The sequence below is a fragment of the Dermacentor andersoni genome, chromosome 1 (genome assembly GCF_023375885.2).
Source record: "Dermacentor andersoni chromosome 1, qqDerAnde1_hic_scaffold, whole genome shotgun sequence".
Classification (NCBI taxonomy): Eukaryota; Metazoa; Arthropoda; class Arachnida; order Ixodida; family Ixodidae; genus Dermacentor; species Dermacentor andersoni.
In genome coordinates, this window is record NC_092814.1 from 119,156,277 (window position 1) to 119,176,064 (window position 19,788).

Consider the following 19,788-nt stretch of genomic DNA (forward strand, 5'->3'; position numbering starts at 1 on the left):
GTTATCCTGCAAATCACTGCAGCTCCCAAACCTGGAACCTCATTCTGGACAACTTATGCTGGCATTTGCCCAGTGTTGAGCCATCACAGCAACAAATTTCTGGAAATATATTTACACTGAGAAAAAAAAATATCTTGCGTAGAACACATCCCGGATGTCTCCATGTAAATGAATCTTTCTTAGTACAACACATCGTATGTACAATGTGCAGGTCTCTTTATTTATAGATTATAGATATAGTACTGTGGCACCACAGTGCCATAGTACAATGAGAGATGTGCTGCAAATTCCCTCAACCACTGTGGTGGACCTTGCAGATCAAGCAGAAGTGTTATTCAGCATTAAAATGTGTTGAATCACAAGACATGATGTGCTCGACCTTGTAGAAACGCGCCAAAGTATTACGAGACAGGCTGCAAATTTCAGCAACGAATGTGTCCTGTAACATTTATCTTCGTCAGCTAGAATATGCATGTACTCATTTTTTATAAGTAATTTGTTGCTATGCAATGAAGCTAACGTGCAAAGCATCTCAAAGCGCTAGCTTGCACAAGGGAAATTCGTAAGGGTGTTTTATTCCACCTTTTCAGGCATGCATATGTGGCCTTATGGTTAGAACATCAGGTTTATATGTTGGGGAACCAGGTTTGAAACCAACCGTCAGTAATGTAATTTCTTATATATATATATATATATATATATATATATATAAAAGTTATTTACATTAGTTATGCGAACACAGCGTTTGTGCACCTGCACAGTCAATAGAGGTTAGATAGATTATAGATACCGCCAAACCACGGGAAGAGGCTAGGAAAGCTTCACTTTAAAAAATAATAACCAAAGGCACATTGACAGCCATGGTGCACTCTTACTCTGAGTGTTCTGTGGTTGTGGTTGGGCGTACCTGGTGCTGCCAGTTCGCACCAGCAAAATCTTGTAAACACTTGCACTATGTCCTTAAGAAAGTGCAAGACCGCCAAACAGAAGTCTGGCATCTTCTAGGAGTACTTTGTTCTTCAAGCACAATGAGAAGCTTCATACTTGGCAACTGGCAGCAGTGACGATGGCACCTTCTGTCTGCTCCTGTGTGTCGCTGTATACCTAATGTGTTGCTAACAAGCACTACTTTCCACTTTTTTTTGCAGGAAAGTTAATGTGGGAAAGCTGCCAGATCGTAGTGTATTTTTATTAGTAAATGCTTGAAAGCACAGACCATTTTCTGCATTTTACAATTTGGTGCGAGTAGAGCAACCAATGGCATGACTCATGCAAATGGTCATCGCTCTCAGGTACTGTACCTCCTGTCAACGCCCAAGAGGGTGGTGTCTAGATGTAAATACTATAAGTACCATACTTTTGCACAACAGCATAATGACTAGCAGCTATTTATGATGAAATAGTATGCAAAACTCATAATTAGTCATGTGAACAAGACCAGGACAGGAGGACAAACATAGATAGGACTTGTCCACGTCTACCCTAACAGAGCTCCACAAGCAGGGTTTGCCACACAACTTCAACACCATCGCCAAAATTGCGCTGCTGCATATGCTACTTTCCTGTTCCTGACTTGCAGTCTTAGTGGTAGTGTTTGAGCCATGTGAAGCAGCCTACCAGAGCGTGCCTTCAAAGCTTTTAACTCTAGGCCTAAACAATATAAAAGGCCAGTGGTCTGTCTTGCAAGAGCACCAAGGCAGTGCAAGAATGCACACAAGTATGAACAGCATTTCAAAAAGCTTCAAATGAGTGCAAATCAGTCATGCATGATGACGTGCTGAGAAGGAAACCAGAACGTTGTATTGGCAGCAAAATTGCTGCACTTGACCAGCAGCCCAGATCTCGCTACCAAAAGCCCACTCACGTCAGTGGTTGTGGCAGGTTCGATTCTCGGGCACAGTGGCAGCATTCCAATACAGGTGGAATGCAACAATGCCTATATACTGAAATGCGGACACTGAAGAACTCCTCGGTGTGCTAGAGTGGTAAAAACAAAGGTCATCCACTGTGGCTTTCTTTATAGCCTGTGCACAGCTTTCAGATATAATGTCCCATGAACCAACTGTCCAATGGCTGATTTCAGTGATGTAGCCCCAGATTGACACCCATGTCGAGAACAGCGTTAGCAATGTCTTGTGTAAGATAACTTTTTCTTGGGCAAGTTGGTGTCAGGTCTGCTGACGGTGTTCAGAGTGTTGGTTCCAAAACTACATGTCACTTGGGAAGGACACCATTAAAATTGGGACCTGCAAAAACCATGGATTCTTGCTCATGGCATATAGTTCTGTACAAATCAAAACAATTTAACAGGAAGCAAAAGTAGAGTTTCATGGGTGGTGTTAAGAATAGCGGTAAATATTATATTGCTGCTGACCTATCTCAGGTACAGATTTCTAATAAAATTGAATACAAACATTCCAGAAAAATCACTTTTTAATATTGAATCAAATAGTAAACACATATTTACACCTTCTAAACAAAGTGAAATATAGACGTTGTGGGAGACCATTAGGCAAAAAGGCTTATTTACATTATCGAGTACATGTAATGCCATTAGCAAATGGATGTCGGGCCAACTGTGAAACTTGCATAAAAATGAGGAACAACTGAAAGGTGATCATCATATAGTGTGACAATGACAATATTAAAACAAAGGAACAGCAAGTCTCAGGATACATGTAGTAGAACATTTGTTGAAGGAGCTAAATATAGAATACTACAGCAGCACACATCATTTAAGTGATCTAAATAGGGCCAATTGGCAATATAATTGCTCTGCCTAAATCGAGGCATTCTTATTTAGCGACTGGAAACTACCATACACACACAATCTTCTCCATGCACTCACTTTGAAACGTATGTGCAAAACTCGTGGCTTTCCTACAGTACATAGTATCATTAGGAAGTCTCCACTTTCATTGCTCCTCCTCCTTGTACACTGCAACACCTACTTTTATCCCTTATAGTATTGAAACAGAATGAATATTTGACAATTCTAAATATTGAAATACGATTCAAATAAAGACTATTCGTATTTGAATATGTGCACACCCCTACTTTATTCATTTACCTCTTTTACATACCTTCAAGGCCTAGAGGACGGAGCTTATGGGTACAATATTGTTCAGCTAATTTCAAAAGTGGTTCCTAATACATGTAGCAGACTCGATGTGCCTGCCATGGCAGGTCTGGAAGCTTTCCACTACATAACAATTGGCACGCAAGAGAAACGTGCACAAAGTGCCACACCCAGCTGGAATTATCTGAAGCAGGTGTTTGGTTACACACAAAATGGATCCTCACTGTGGCTTTCCTTCATTGTCCTGCTTGAGGAAAGTCAAGCTCCTTTGTTTGGGAGTACCACCAGTCTAATGTGGTAGCCTCCACCATGTATTATTACTGCTAAAATGTTTGAAACAACTTGTCACCAGAGGACAACATTAAAATATGATGAAAAGGTATTCACCACATGAGTTTTCTATTGTAAACAGCACACCATCCCTTGAAGAAACTTCATCCCATTTTATTCCATCAGCTATGGAGGCCTGTACTTGTCTAAAGTGGGGGGGGGGGGGGGGTGTTAACTCCTCCAACCCATGCCAAAATCTTGACTATGATGCAGATGACACCCAAGATAAGTATGGCTGACTAAACATTGATTTGTATTAGGCCAGCTGACAAACCTTTCTTGAATGCAATGATGGCCTCTATGGGATGGGGCTTTATTACCTAGCCACACCTAGCAGAGTTAGAGAGAGAGAGAGAGAGAGAGAGAAAACATTTATTTGGACCATCGAGATCGTTGCTCTTGAGGTGGAGTGGGTGGTGTCCTCATTCCAGGACTCCACTGGCCATGGCTTCTCGACGTACTTGCTGGACGAGAGCTTCTTGTCCCGCCAGGGTATCGCCAGTCAGCTGTACCTCCCACCGCTCAAATGACGTGCTAGGCGTCTTTAAGTGTTGAGGTTTGCCCCCCGCACCCCCACGAGATGTGAAAGAGGGTAGCGCATGTGTCACCGCACCAGGGTCAGATGCCGTGATATGTATGTGGGAACATTTTACTGTATCTGTGTAGGTTTGGAAATGCGTTGGTCTGAATAAGTCAGAGCTACTGCCTCTTCAGTGCTGAGCTTTCTGTCAGGGGGAGGATCAATCCTGCGGTTGAGTCGCTGGATGTCGAGTCGGTCGCAGTAATTGGATGGCAGGGGCACGAAGGTAAATGGTGGGGATTGATGAGACGATTGGTCTTGCCCCACTCGGTTGATTAGCGCTCGAGCTAGGGCGTTCGCCCTTTCGTTCCCTCCAGACCCGCGTGGCCTGGCGTCCATGTGATTTGATGGTATTCTTGCAGCCTCGGGCCTAGAATCTGAGCCGCCAGCAACGGTGTTCGTCCGTTGGTAAAGTTACGGCAGGCCTGTTGCGAGTCGGTAACGACATGAACTTCCCTGCCTACAACAGGGAAGTCCCTGTCTTGTTGCTTTATTACCAGCGCTGCGGATATGGTCTCAGCCGCAGCTGGGGTCTCTGCCCTGACGGAGGCCGCGAGGGTCAAGGAGTTGTCTCTCCCGTTCACGGCGGCTACCGCAAAGAGGCCCCCTACAGGGTACGCCGCCACGTCCACGTACATTACGTACGGGTCACCATTGAATTGTCGGCGCTGTCTGTCGACGCGAGCCTTGCATCGTCCTTCACGAGTTCATGGCTCATGTGCTTCGGTATCAGGTTCGCCTTGATCTTGCCTCTGACCTCATGCGGGAGTGATCGTTGCCCATCAAGGGCACGGGGCTCCGTTGCCATTCCGGTCCGGTGGAGGATGGCTCTGCCCGCCGCCTTGTTCTGTATACAGTCTGGCTTTTCGCGAAGCCATAACCGCGTACGACAGCTCAGCGAAGGTGTTGTGGATCCCGAGGGCCGCTAACTTCTTGTTTGAGGTGGTGACAGGGAGACCCAGGGTCGTTTTGTACACGCCTCTAATGATGGCATCGACTTGTTCTTGGTCGCGTTTGTTTAGCGAGTGGTAGTGATACGGCGTGCTATATGTTACTCTGCTGATCACTAGAGCCTGGACGAGGCGAAGCGTGTCCTCTTCTCGCATGCCCTTGCGGAGAATGTCATCGTAGGTGGGGTTGGAAGCTTGACCTCAGCAACATCAGGATGCATGGTTAACATAAAAGACTGAGTTAATTTTGGCCCACTTTGAAGCTTCCTTGAAGAAAGACACAAAGACACCATGAAGCCTCTAAGATGTGTGATCTTCATATGTGGCAAGTTGGAAAAGTCAGTCTGTTGTCAACAATGATAACAACTGACAGGCTCTGGCATGAGCACACACATTGCAAAAATTGCAAAAGAATAATGTCGAATCATTACATATTTCACAGCATTTTGAAAAGGGAGCGAAAATTGCATTGGATGAGGTGTAAGGGAGTAGACCAGCTGCAGAAGAGAGGCTCAGGCTGCAAGCCCGAGCTCTAAAGCTTCTACTGGTGACCATTCACGAGGCTGCTCTTTGGTCTTCATGCCTTTCCATGTGTGCTCTTCGGGCATTCAGGCATGACTCAATGCTGGTGGCAGCAAGGACTTTGCCTGCTCATCCTGCACTACCTTGACAAAGCTGCAAACCTATCGCAGAGCACCGAGCACCTCAACATAAGCCTATGCTACATGCACCCTGCCATTGTACCACCTCTTCACAATTCCAAGTGAAGTAAGGACAAATTACTGGGCTAGTTGGTGCATGGCAGTAAATAAATAAATGCTTGTGCAAAACAGATGACCACAAAAGCAATACACACGGACAGGACAGCACTTGTCCTGTCTACGAGTGTATTCCTTTTGTGGCCATCTGTTCCGCACAATAATCTACTTATTTACTGTCCAACCAAAGTGTCATTGACTTTTTCTGTTCAGTTATAAAGTGAAGCTCTTTTTTTCCAAACCCTCCCAGACTTTCCAGACCGTGGCTGCTGGGTGCTGCTGCTGTCTTGCTGAATAGCTCACACTTAAAAAAAATATCCTTGAATTACATGCCGGATGATGAGACGTTCTGGAACCTTGGTCCCCCAGCACAGCAGCCCGATGCTCTAACCATTAGGCCACAATTGTACGTATGCTTCTATCATGCCAACACCAATTAGCTCTGTGAGATGACCGCGGCATGTGTCACATTGCATAGCATGGGTGCACGAGAGCATGTGTATGACAGTTTCTTTTATGCCAAAGAAACAAATGAAATGGGCAAATTTATAGCATTTAATTGCTTCACAAAAGCTTCACTTCACATAGATTCCAAGATGTGCATTGGATCTGCATAATTCTTTTAACTAGTCCCAGAGCAGATGGAGCTGCTGTGCAGCACTGCTAGTGCAGGCAAAGAGTAATACGACTGAGAGCTGCAAATCCCAAACGACAGACTGACATTTATTACCTATTTCTCCGGGCAGTGGCAGAGAGCCTTCTCACCACACTCCATCTCACTATGTAGTCTTTCTTTCGTGCCTTAGTCTATTGCGGGGAGAGGGAGACGCACAACCAATTTCCTTGGCAGTTGAGGTTGAGAGTGGTGTGCAGATGGAGTTCACTGCACATTCTTGCATTATCTTTCTTATAATTAAATCTTTTAACTTGTGCTTGCAACCATCTCCATACATGTTGTCCGCTACTCTGGAACACCCAGCAACCCTCCCTGAACTGCTACTTTCTGCAGCTGCTGGCAGGCGGCGACACAAGTTTAAGCTAGCACTGTCACAGGACTTGTTTGCGACACAAGTTTACGCTAGCGCTGTCGCGGCAGTTGTTTGCATGCCCACAAATGAAGGCAACTTGGGAATTGACTGTGCGAAGTGTTACACTGAACGACGTAGACACCAAAATGCAATTTTTCTGCAAAATTTGAACAAGAACAGTGCTCTTTCTTTAAACATCTTAAGCGAAATATGCACATCCCTGTATATGCATGCCTCAGTTTTGAATAAACAATTTGCGAATGTGAACATTTCTGTTATGTCCTCGCGCAGTCCATCCTAGCTTTACTGCAATATAAACTCATCTACATCAATTTTATGAATCCAATCAATAACATAAGACTATTTCTTGTGGCTGGCATCTTGTTTACCCAAGCTTGACTGTACTTGATTTCCACATACTAATACTGTACATGGGTTGGTTTAAGAACAGTAATTACTCTTCTCAAGTTACACAACACTCACATTATATGCTTTCATGTGGACAACTGAATGTTACTATTAAATAAAATAATACAAATGAATTAGTCTTTTCTGGGAACATTTTGTTAAATGTTTTCATGATACCTTCCGAATCTAAAAGATCAACCCACAATGTAGTGGTAAAATACAAAACTAGGAATGCTTAGCAAAGAATGATCCAGATGTTTGGTCCACAGCACAAGTGAAATCAAGTCAGTAAATAGTATCAAAATAATTTATGATACTTTTCAGTATAATACAGTGGCGGCTGATAGCACTGGCTTAATGCATCCACCAGCATTCATTGCACACCTCAGGAGCTGTCTAGAGTGTTGTGCCAGCAGAAGCACTTAGACAGGCACACCAATCATGGGCTGAGCTGCCCACAGCTGGCCGGAACTTGTAACGACTTCCTCGAGCAGGGTCCAACAACTGGAAGGAGTCCGACTCTGGGCAGGCGAGCACCACCCAGCCCGCAATGCAGCTCTGCTTACAGGGTTGACGCTTGAACTGAAAAAGAGTCCTTCATTCAACTTCTGCACAGTTTTGTATGGCTTTAGTACAATTAGGCTATACTCTGTTTCAGCACCTCTCAGCATTGTGGAAGCTACAGTCATCCTCGACCAATTAGAAAGGCAAGCACATCTGAAAGGGACTGACAACCAATTTTCATGGTACCCATTTTTTTTAGTGTAATGGAAAGCTTACTGGTCAGAGTGTCTAATCATGAAGTGGTAATGCATAAACCGCTGTGGAAAATTTTTTAGTATTTCAATTTTTCTATCTGCAGCGAGTATCTAGTCATTCACTGGAAGCATGATAGCAATTATATGCCGGCATTGGTGGGAGACAGACAAGTGCAGCCATAGCTGTGGGAAAGTATTTTGTTTATCAAGCTGATGTTCCTGCAATTAATGTTTTCCAAAGTGTTAAATTATTTCTACAATAATAGCTACATGTTTTTGTTGTTTCCTGTCCAACTGCTTTCATCATTAACTAGCCAAGAGTGTTCGTTAGCCAAGACAAGTTAAGTTTTTGAGAGTGAAACAATGCTTTTACACATGATACGCAGTTCAGCATGTTGTCGTAGCCATACGTTTGCTAATTATGTAGAGCTGGCACCCATTTATGAACCAGTCAATGGTATTTTGTACCTCGCAGGGAGACCACACAACTCTAGGTACCTACTCGCAAACTCGCGCGCGTACAACGGCAAGTGCGCCGCCGTGCATTGTGGGACGTGTGTGCTGCTCGTTTGCATAAACTTTGTTTACTTCATAATAAGCATACAAACTGCAACTTTAAGCAATAAGTATGCTGTACTTAATAACAGCCGGCTCACGTACAGTAATATTGTATACTACATCCTGAGTACCAAGATTTCACCGCCAGGCCATGTCGCCTACTGGTTTTTGAGACTTTCTTTGCCAATAGCACGCAGGTGACAGCAGCATCTAACACTGGAACTGTACAATGGGATCGGCTGTCGTGATAGCAGCGGTAGAAAATTCGCTCTGATACCGATAAGGCATGCATATTCGAGATACCAGAGTCTAATACTTCAAGATACAAAGGAGAAGGAGAGTTGTGAAGTAGTATTCAGAATAAACACTCGACCAGCGTGTACCATGGCACAGGATAGTGGCACCATCCCTCGATCCCGTATAGTATGCGCTGCGCTTGCCAATTTGTAAGTGCAGCTGTTCTCTTAATTACAGATTCGTGCTTGCACCTTTCCGCACTCCTGCGACACTGTTCCAAGCGCATTCAATGCCAGCTGCTTTATTCCTCTAGTGCAAAAGAGCAGCTTGGAATGATACCGCACAGGCGAGTCTGCAGACACTAGGGTGCCTAGATGTCAACGCCGCCTCCCGCCATTCACGGTGATGACACCCTCTGACCAGGCCTGCACCACACCGCACCTCCGCCATATTGCGTCTGAGCTGTTGAAGCAGCTATACGTGTGCATGTATTAGTCAATGCAGTGCTGTCGTCTTGCCTGATGGTTGCGATTTCCATAGGGCTGAGGATGTGTTCATTAGGTTGACTTTTCAGGCTCGTGATACGAGATCAATAATGTGTGACAGTTTTATAGCTAAAACCACTCCATCATGCCCATTTACTGCGCACCTTCGTGCACGAGATCAGCGGAAAAATTACACCTAGTCTTGTATTTCCCGGCAACCGAGAATGTAGGAAAAAGTCAGCAAGAACTTCGTTCATGTAAGCCATGACGCTTAAATTCGTGTCTTTATGTGAAACGGTTTTCGGTAAATTTTCTGATGCACTAGGCAATGAGAAGCCTTCTCAAACCCGATGTGCCATTTTCAACAATCGAATGCAGTGAGCACCCAAATGTTAGGAAAATGTTCTTTGGGAGTTTTGTCATGTTGCAGCTCAGCATTTACTTACCCTAATTGTGCCAGCCAGATGTAGCGAGGAGGATGGAATATGGCTGTATTCCATTTACACTGCTACCTAAATGGTAGCAATGTGTTTTCGACCACATGCTTTTTATTATTTTTTACTTTTCACACACACAATTTGTATCTCGATAAGTACAGTAGCTTAAATTATTGGTAACGCTGCCATATTTATTCACCTCGTTTTATGCTATGGCTTTTTACATGTCTGATTGGCGACATTAAGCAGCTATAATTTTAGGGATTAAAAATTGCGCCAGTCTTTTTTTTTTTTTTTTTTTTTTAATAGCAACCTCTAACACCTGAAGTATACACCATATGTCCATATGTGTCAACTTTGTTTTCTCAACAAATTTGTGAACATATGTGAAAGCAGGGCAAAAACGACTAGTTATAAACTGGGCTCGAAATGTATTCTAGCAGCGCTTTACTGTAAGCATTCTACCTCCATTTCTAAGGTGAAAGGTAAATGTTACAATGCATGTAAGTGTACAAACTGTGCAAACTATGAATTTTTACAATGTCAATGGGTGCAGAGCCTACATTCCTACTGTCCGTCATAGTGCACCTTTGCATGTTCCGACACAACATTGCGGCGCAACCAGACATGTCACCACCCTGTACCTCTGGAGGAGTGCAATATCGAAGCACCATAGCGGATGGCATTCTCATGAAGGATGAAGCACTACCCAGGAGGGGGCCATCCGCAATGCTGTGGCTGTGCATGCTCTAACTTTGAATGTAGCCAATGTCAAAGCAATTAACTGTTTGCACCTTTTAAATGCAAATTATTGTCTATATGGCAGCATCGAATTCATTTTTTTCTTTCGAGGTTTTCATTTCAACAAGTGGAGAACTCTATTTTCAGTATCATAGAGAATCAATAAATATTTTATTTAAAAGCGAAGCAACAGTGCGCAAAGAAATCGCAGCTGCAAGTTGCAGAGAAGCTTCCCAGTAAACACCTGCCGACGAGACCATTTGTCAAGAAAATTTAGTCAAGCAACAGGTTCCAAACTATGGCACATTTCGCTGTGCAAGAATTCGCACTCGCAGGCCTTGTAGCTTTGGCTACAAGGCCTGCGAGTGCGAATTCTTGCACTCGCAGAGTATAGTTAAACCCTGTTATAACAAATTTGAAGGGGCACTGCAATTACTTTTTCATGGCCATGCATTTGACTGCAAATATTATAGCATGGCTGCCATGACTTAAAACAGCTAAGTTGACGTGCCATCACTGTGGCCTATCTGACAGCTGGGCAACCGTGCTCGTGCAAACTGTTTTGAGAAGTATCAGTGCATGTGGGTATCAACTCTCTGCAGGTCTATCAGTGCATGCACCTAGAGCACAGCAGCAAGAATGACACTAGTCATGTGGTCTTTTTTAGCAAGGTCGACAGTTAATGCAGTTTATTTTTGTCTAGTGTCTCATTAAACAACATAAATAATAATTATTCTTGTATTTTTACTTGTAGATTACTTCTGTTTCAAAATAATCATTCAGGAAAATTTGGACATGCTCTCATCATGACCTAATGACAAGTGGTGACTGCAGGGGATCTGATGCATCCATACATGCTTGGAGGCATTTAGCTGTGCTTTGAGAAGCTTTATGACTGGTCAATTCTTGATAGGGTGAGGCTCTACCGCAGGCATGGCGACAAAAATATAGAGCATTGACCTTCACTACCACCAGCTCACTTTTGAGGAGAAAGTGGCATGAAAACCATTTCCCTGCCGGAAATATGAACTGTGACTAAGATGAGGCAGAGCAAAAAAAGGTTGTGTCAACAAAGCCAAATACTGCTGCAGAAATATAGCTTGCATACCACGGGGTTTCAAAAGTTCAGGCCTTGAGGAATTGAACTGGGTGTAATAACTACAATGGAACTCACACATTCTTGCACCTTGGATATGCATGAAGAAAACAGCACCAATGGAATGCCCTTCAATAAACATACTAGGTAAATCAAATTAGTTACACAATGTTAACTATACATACGCAAAATGAAAATGGCACACGTGTTAATATGGAGGGTATGGAGGGCAGGGTGGGTAGTAAGTAGCTTTGCAATTGAAGAAAACTTAAACAGACCCCACCCCTCTTGAAAAGATAAGTAATCCATTGAACCCAACAGTCTAAAGAATTCCAGTTCGGGCAGCCTAGACTCAGCTTACAAGTATTTTCGTACAAGAATATTGAGACCTAATGCTGAAGGCGTTGTACAGAATAAATGGGCACTAAGTTTGACTGAAATGGTGAACAAGCAGATGGACATGGCAGGGAACTTGTTCTACAGTATTTAAGGTACGAAATTAGTATTGCGTCAGAAATGCATGAGACAAATATAAGCACAAATTTAGTTACCGATACAAATGCAGTACTTATGACATAATCACTTCCTAGATTGAGCCCACATCATGGTCTGTATCTACTACTGCATCTTCCAGTCTATAGGTTGCACCCCCCTAAAATCGGCAGTTCTTCTGGAAAAAAAAATGCATATAAGTTGCACCAGTTTATAAGACGCACCTGCTCATTCGGTAATTTATTTTTTAAAAATACAGTAACACTTCACTTCGTGAACGTGGGTCACGCGCGAGCGTATCGGTACCATTCCTGTAGAATTGCGATAGCAATGATATGGACACTCCAGGCGCATTTAGGCCACTGTGGTTGCTGCAATGTTCCGTATAAAGTCCAAGGGCGATAACATTGTCCCTGCACACCGTATACTGTAGGTGTGAGTGTAAGCGTGCGACGAATCGCGCACAAGGGAGGAAAGTAGGAAGGTAGCGTGGGAAGGAGGGGGAGTGGCTTGTACTCTGGTAGAAACTGCGTAGTTTGCGCAGCGGTGTGCGCCGTATCTTGAAAGCCATCTGCAGCTGCGACGACTTTGGAGTCGGTCGACTGGCAGCCGCTTGCGTTGCTGGCCCGTCCTTCTCGCACGGCGCTCAGCAACTCTATCACAAGAGGAACCCGGAACCTCCATAGTGCATATGCAATTCATAGCAACTGCCAGAGGAGGTCAACCCAATGTGCTTCGCATGACCATAGCATTCAATCTGATTTTGACGGCAGCTTCTTCCGAAAAAAGAAATGCATATAGGTTATAAAAAGCACCGAAGAGAAATTCAGAAGGAAAAAGCGCGGCTTATGCACTGGAAAATACAGTAAACGTACTTCTACCTTTATCTGCCAGTGCAACTGCAGCTGGCTAGTTCCTGTACATGGTGAATGAGATTTGCTCTGTAAAGATTGTGCAGTGATATCACTCACATCGGAGCGCTCTTTGGCCAGCAGTGACTTGGGAGAGTAGAAGACTAAGGAGTTTCCCCGCAGCTCCACCCAGTAGCGCAGCCATGAAGACATCTGCAGAGAATGACACAGCATTCAACAGAGCACTAGGAGCTTCCCCTAAACCAGGTGTTCCCAAACTTCCTGCCTCTGGGTATTGACACCAGCCTTCACCAGAGCGCCAAAAAACGAGCCCCACTCCATTTCACCAATGTGCTATGCACAGCCTCCCGATAAATGTTGGAATAAATCAGTCATAATGAGCACAAAAACAGTTGATAAATTGCTGTAAATAGGAATTCAATGTGTAACACAGTGCCCTTAATCTCAAGTTTGCTACTACATATACCAGGTGCGCGAGGTATTTGAGAACACTATTCCTTATCGCCACAGACACCAGCAGGCTCGTCAATCTATCTAGGCGTACGGCTTCTTGTTGGTTAACCCCTTATCATTTATACTGCTATTTGTTCAAAAACGGGAGCATACAGGTTGATGCAGGAAATGAAACACCATGCAGTCCTCGTCGCCCTGGCCACACACCACCACGACTTGGAAACTGCCACCTTTCTGAACGTAGCAAAGTCTTTCGTTTACAAGGTGCGGACAGAACTGATGTGTTCTGGTGGTGACATGGCATCTGTGGCGAAAAGGAAGAAGCGCAGTCAGCGGTCAGACGTCGTCAGAACCCCTGATTTTCTCTGGCAGTTGCAAGTCATCCTGAGTGATGACCCAGGGAAGTCAATGTGGGCCACTGAAAAGCAGCTCCAAGTCGCAGAGTCGACTGTCAGGCTCACTGAGCACGAGGACTTGAGGTACCATTCCTACGTCATGAGGAGGGGGCAATTCATATCCGATAAAACTCGGGAGAATCATCTGCTCTGGTCCAAGCGCTTGCTAAGCAAGCTGAAGAAGCCCGAGGAGCCTGGAATGCTCTGGTTTTTTTTCAGATGAAAAGAACCCTGACCAAGACCAAAAAGTTAACCGCTGTAATGACAGGTGGGTTTGCACAAACGCTGATGAGGTGCCTACACCTCATCACACAGGACAGGAAGAGATGACGACACACGCTGTGTCGTCGTCTTTTCCTGTCCTTGTCAGAACGTTCTGCTGGAAACAAATTGTCCTATGTGCAACCAACAAGCTCAGGCAAACACTATTCTATGGTGATGGCCGTCGTCAGCAACGAGGGTGACGTCATGCCTCCACCCTTTTTTTGCAGAGGGACTCCACGTTAATGCCGCCGCGTACGTGGAGCTGCTTGCCACCGTTCTAAAGCCCTGGATAGAGACTGTTTCGAAAGGAAGACCTTATGTCTTTCAGCAAGAGACAGCTCCCACCCACACCGCCTGCATTACCCAGGAGTGGCTGGCTGACAACTTTCATGACCACGTCACTCCAAACTTGTGGCCTCCTAGTTCGCCAGATTTAAATCCGCTCGACTACTACGTCTGGAGCGTCGTTGAGAGAGAGGCCAACAAACAGCCACCAAATACAAAAGACTCGTTGAAGGCCACCATTGCTGACTCAATGACCAACATTTCTAAGGACCACCTGATACGTGCATGCAGCCGTTTCCAAAGCCAAATTGAACCAAATATTGCTGCGGATGGCGGATTCATTGAGTAATTGTGGAAATAAACCATAAGAAAAGTATTTCCCAAAGTTTGGTGAAAATATGTCCATTTTTGCTGGACGTGTTCTCCTCTGCCTGAAACTAACATTGTGTTCTCAAGTACCTCGTACACCCAGTAAAAAACCTGGATCTAAAGTTGCGTTTGCAAATTGAAATTCCATTAACTCAATTTTATTAAAGTAATGTTTCTGTGTTCGGCAGCCAACCTGAAGATTTGGAAATTCATAAAACTATCGCAGCAGGGGCGGGTGGGGGGGGGCGTGGCAGCACTTTTTTTCTTTTAAAGGATTTACCTTTTAGGAAAAGCTTACTCATGTTTCACAACCGCAAGAGAAATCAGTGTCTTGGAAAGCAAAGAGTGAAAGCTGCACTGGGGCACAATTTATTTTTGCAATGATTTTGCTGTTGCCGACTTTGCCTGCTTCAGAAACTTCTCCGTGTAGGTTTGCTCAAAGCAAGTACCACTCTGGTGCCCCTTGACCATCAGCAGATTTTTTTAGTGTTTTCTCACACACAGATGAGCAAAACTCCGTTTGAGTTTTATTCACAGTGCTGAATATTCTCTCACATTCAGCATTGCTGTGGGGAATGGAGAGAATACCCAACATAACCACTGAAATTCTGTGGAACATGATCAATCCATCGACACTTCGAACGCTTCCTAATTGCGACCACTGCACGTCGCACCTTGGCTCATTCAATATGTCGGCTGGAACCTGATATGCTTGCAAGTTGGCAAACTCGACTTCAAGTGCGTCGATTGCTTCTTTTGATTCGCCACTGGCTGGGGTAGGATAGCAGGGAATGCCATAATAAAATGACGTACACTGTTGAATGAAGCAGTTTCCAGAGCTTGTACTTGACCAACTTCAGCCATATTGTGATTGACGTCTTCTAGCGGGAATTTGTGGCGAATGTAATCGCATGCTGCCATTAAGTACAGATGAACAGCAGAGAAGAACTGCTCTCTCTCAATGCAGCTCAGTGTCTCAACCACAGAGCAGGTTGTGCTGCCAATGACTGTCTTCATCACCTTTCTGGTTCTCTGCAGCTCCATAGTCAAGTTCCAGCAATGAATGACGTGCCTTGACAACACCTGGGCGCACAAATCTAGTCAGGAGACCCTCAGAAAGGCGGTTCAAGAGGCCCCTCAGTACATGAATCTCAGGAGCCTGTGCCTGAAGAAAGCAGTTTGCCTTCTCAAAAAGCGGTAGAACATTTTGGAGAAAAAGGCGGCATGCCCCCCTGTTTAGCTCCTTCATACCCCAGAATCCTTGGTATGAAGTTTCAGTTTTTTTGCTTGAGGTCCAGAATGAGCTCTTTCCCTCTTTAGCGAGAGTTCATCGGCATCAGTGCTTTTTTTCCCAAGGCCTGCAGCAGTCTTGTGAAGATGTGTAGCAGACTTTGGGGTCAGTGCAGGGTTCTTGGGGGTTTGTGAGGAAGTCTTCGGAATTTGGTATGACTCCAAAAACAAGATCTGCTTGTTGCACTGCTTTGTTTCAGATAAAAAAAGCTGAGTAGTGGTTTCCACTGGTCGAGCAGCCTCTTCAAACACTTTCCTAACGACAGCCAATATGTTGGCGAATGCTTCAACATTTTTCTGACCTCGGCGTCATGCATTTTTTGGAACTCTTTAAGTCGATCTTTCCATTTCAAGCTTTTCTTTAGGTAAAAAAAAATGTCAACCAAAGCCTCATCGACCTTTACAGGAAAACATGAAGCTCCTTTTTGGGCGGCCAAGTTGATGAGATTGCACGGGCAACCAACCCATATCAAAGCGGGTTGAGCCTCTCTCAATATAGTAGAAACACTGTTTTTCTTGCCGATCACGGCATTGTCCGAACACATAGCCAATAGGTTTCCAACAGGCAAATTCCGAGACTTCATCTCGTCCAGAACCAGATTTGCAATCTTGTGACCCGTCGCTTCCCTTTGGATTGTCCCGAGGCAAAGAAGGCGGCTTTCGACTCTACTTGTTTCTTTTAACAAAATATGTAGCAACAATAGGGTAAAGCTGCGTATCCCTACTGTTACTGCCATCTACAGTGATCGAAAATACTTGCTGTTTTAGGGCATCCAGCAAAAGAGTCTCCGCGCTGGCGGCCATTTCCAAAACAATTCATGTCGTTTTTGTTCGTCCACAGGTGTAGTGTTTCGCTTCTTCGCACTTGGGGACCATCTTCCGGAAAAGCGGTCTGGCATGATCGCTGGCACTCAGCGGGATGTTGTGTTCGACTAAAAACACCGTGAAGAGGCATTCTGCATGAATCACACCGAGGTCGTTGTCGCTGCATACAAAACTTGCTAGGCTTGGCTGGCTGTTCGCGGCTTGCACATATAACTGATGCTTTTTCGAAGCGATGTGCACCTTGATGTCAGACTTGCCGCCATGCAAGGTGTTCACATCACAGGCACAGGTGGTACAGAATCTGAACTTCTCCCCTTTCTTCGACGGCACGAAGCACGGAAATTCTGCCGTGTACGATTTCAAAAACACTTGGAAGTATTGTAGGGGCTTCGAGCCCGCCATTGCACTGCGAAGCCGCTACAGGCCAGAGTTGCACTGCATCCGACGCGGCAGCTAGTCACACAAAAGGCGAAGCCAACACTGCAGTGACTGAAGCTGACTGAAGTCCAAACCCGCATGCCTGTGCGAACAAAGGCAACAGCATCGCAACAGGTTTGCGAAGGCGCTAGAGGTGCTATCGAGCTTTGGATATGGATTCGTGATCCCCCTAGTAGATGACAGAAGTCACAACCTTGCAGCTGCTGACGATATCATGCATACGTATTGCTCTCTCGTGGCAGCGCAAGGTACCAGGGTACTACATTATCACAGTTCTTTTCTTTCGCAAATAAAATTTTTTCCGTAAAATTTCAAGCACGACTCATAAAATTGTAAGACTGCTCAAAATTCGTACATTTTACGGAAAATTCTGAAGAGTTGGCAGGTATGCGGCAGTGAACTCGACAAACTGCCATAAAAATCCTATTCATTACCAAATTTGGATGTTGATTGCATTAATGTGATTGCGTAGGTCTTTCTTGCAAAAGGCATCTTAGTGTCAATACTAAGTGTGATGGCTCTGTTGAACCCAAACTGCAATAGAAAATTTTTTCTCTGAATTGAGAAGGTGGAAATTAAAGGTAAAGGAGGTGGAATCAAATTCGTCTTGGCTGTTTGTGGAACCCTAAAATTCCACAAGGTGAATCCCAGATTGGAAACCTTTGCTCTAAGCTATTTACTTTGGTTCTGATGTTACAGACTGTAACAAATAAAGAAAGATACTTGTATTCAGGTGTTATAAATACAAAAGGAAGAATAGGCACACAAACAACAAAATTTGACCTAAGGTCTCCTTTGTTACTGCTCTGTCGGCACGTCTACGTGTGTACATACATGCATGCGAGTGTGTGCGATAGACAGTGGGCCTTTCAATTTTTCATTTCTGGCTACTCAAAGGCTGCCAGAGCCAGCCAGAGCACCTTCGTTTTTCTCGAGCTGCTCCGCTCACTGCCCGATACACTTTCGCCGCGCATTCGTTTTACTCGGGCTGGACGGTTATGGCTACCCGCGGACGATTTTGGTCGGGCTGCTCTCTGGAAGTTCTCTGGCTAGCAGACAACAAAAAGAGGCGATGAGCACTCACTGCCATCTTTGTGGAGACTTGACAGACTAAAACGCGCTTGAGGAATTTTACATCACTCAGCCAACTGGCTATGGTCAGCTTCGGATTTTATTACTTCTAGTGTTATCTTCTAAGGCACTAACATACTGTCCCGCCTTGAGAGGCAGTGCGATGCGAGCAGCAGTGAACCACTTGAAGATTCTTTGTCCCGGGAAGGCTTCTTCCCGGTCGTGAACAGTGCATTGCGCTCTCATGCGTGCTTGCTATATCTGCATCGTGTTCCGAAAAATTTGTAGACACTTATTCCCACACATTGCAGTGCCTTTTCAGTTCAATTTCTCCAGTGAAATCCCTTTCCACATCTCGCACATATGCGGTGATATCTCCCTTTTCTGTAGTTAGCAAAAGGCATCGCAGCTAGCCATTGTATGCTATGTTTCTCTGTCATATATTTGGGTGGCAGCTTGAAACCAATGTGTTCTAATTAGGCTGTTGATGTCAAAAGAATGCACTACTTGAGTAATGGCCATACATAGATTAGCTTATTGCTCTCGTGATCAATTAAAACTGTTTTTCGAGTAAAACTTTCACTGGTCACAGGTGGCGTGCATTTTCATGCGCCAGCCGCAGCCGTAGCCTTCGGCACAGGGGCAGAAGAAAAGCACCATCAGCCAAAATAAGTTTTCTGAAATCGAAGCCCAAGCAGGTTGGCACAAGATTTTATGCATATAATGCGTATCTGATATCCTGCTTTTTCGTGTCTTGTCAAATGATGACAAAACATCAACTCATCAATGCTGCTGGTAGGCGACATGATCGCTGCGAGCAGGCATCCTCGAGCGATCACTTTCGAGTATGTGCGATTTCGAGTCTTGGCATCGGACATGTCAGAGGCCATTTGTTGCGCTGCGCAAAGTGAAGTTGGCCCAGTGCACGTCCTGTGCCGAGTAACGCGAAATCTTGCGAAAGTGAACATATGCCTGAATGCAACTATATATTTTCAAGCTGGAAACGCAGAAATGGGCCAACTATGCCGAGCTTGCGCCGGCCGCCGCCAAGCTGGTAGCATGTTTACATTTATCCCGCGGCCAGCTGTCCCAGTGTTCGATTTTGCAAACTTCTGGCAGCTTCGGGTTGTCTTGGGATTCCTACTTACGTGACTTCCTCACAGGACTAGAACTAGCTGGCTGCCAGTGGCTGCCAGAACTCCAAAAATCGAAGAGGCCTCTGTGTTTGTGTGTGTGTCGCCAAGTAGGTGGGGAGCACAGTGATGAGCATGCAGTGAGAAGTGCCCTTGGTAGTACTACTAGGAGCTAGTCGGGCAAAAGTGGCAGCATTGTCGAACACAGGTTGTTATTGCATTGTAGCATTGTCAAACCACACAAACTTTGAAATGTGTTAGGCTTCAAGCATTGAACACACACAATATACTTGCAACATGCACCATCACATCAGAATGAAACACAGACGAGAAAACAAAGTAGATGGTAACCATTGAAAGGTATTTGTATAGCACATCAAAGCAAAGACACAAGAAGAAACGAAGACGAAGACAGATACCTTTCAATGATGACCGTCCAACAAGCCCATATCGCCA

At 44.7% G+C, this 19,788-nt stretch overlaps 1 protein-coding gene across 3 annotated transcripts in view; it reads right to left on the bottom strand.

Annotated features, from left to right (window-relative positions):
- Nucleotides 1-2,415: 2,415 nt before the first annotated feature.
- The window catches only part of LOC126545741 (ras-specific guanine nucleotide-releasing factor RalGPS1-like), a 77,019-nt gene continuing 59,646 nt past the window's right edge, over nt 2,416-19,788 (bottom strand). For all 3 annotated transcript variants that reach the window (XM_055061952.2, XM_050193700.3, XM_050193702.3), the window contains 2 exons: nt 12,909-13,001; nt 2,416-7,715 (listed from right to left, as the gene is read on the bottom strand). In XM_055061952.2, coding sequence (XP_054917927.1) covers nt 7,530-7,715; nt 12,909-13,001 — 279 coding nt within the window. In that variant the 3' untranslated portion in view covers nt 2,416-7,529. The remainder of the gene's footprint in view (nt 7,716-12,908; nt 13,002-19,788) is intronic.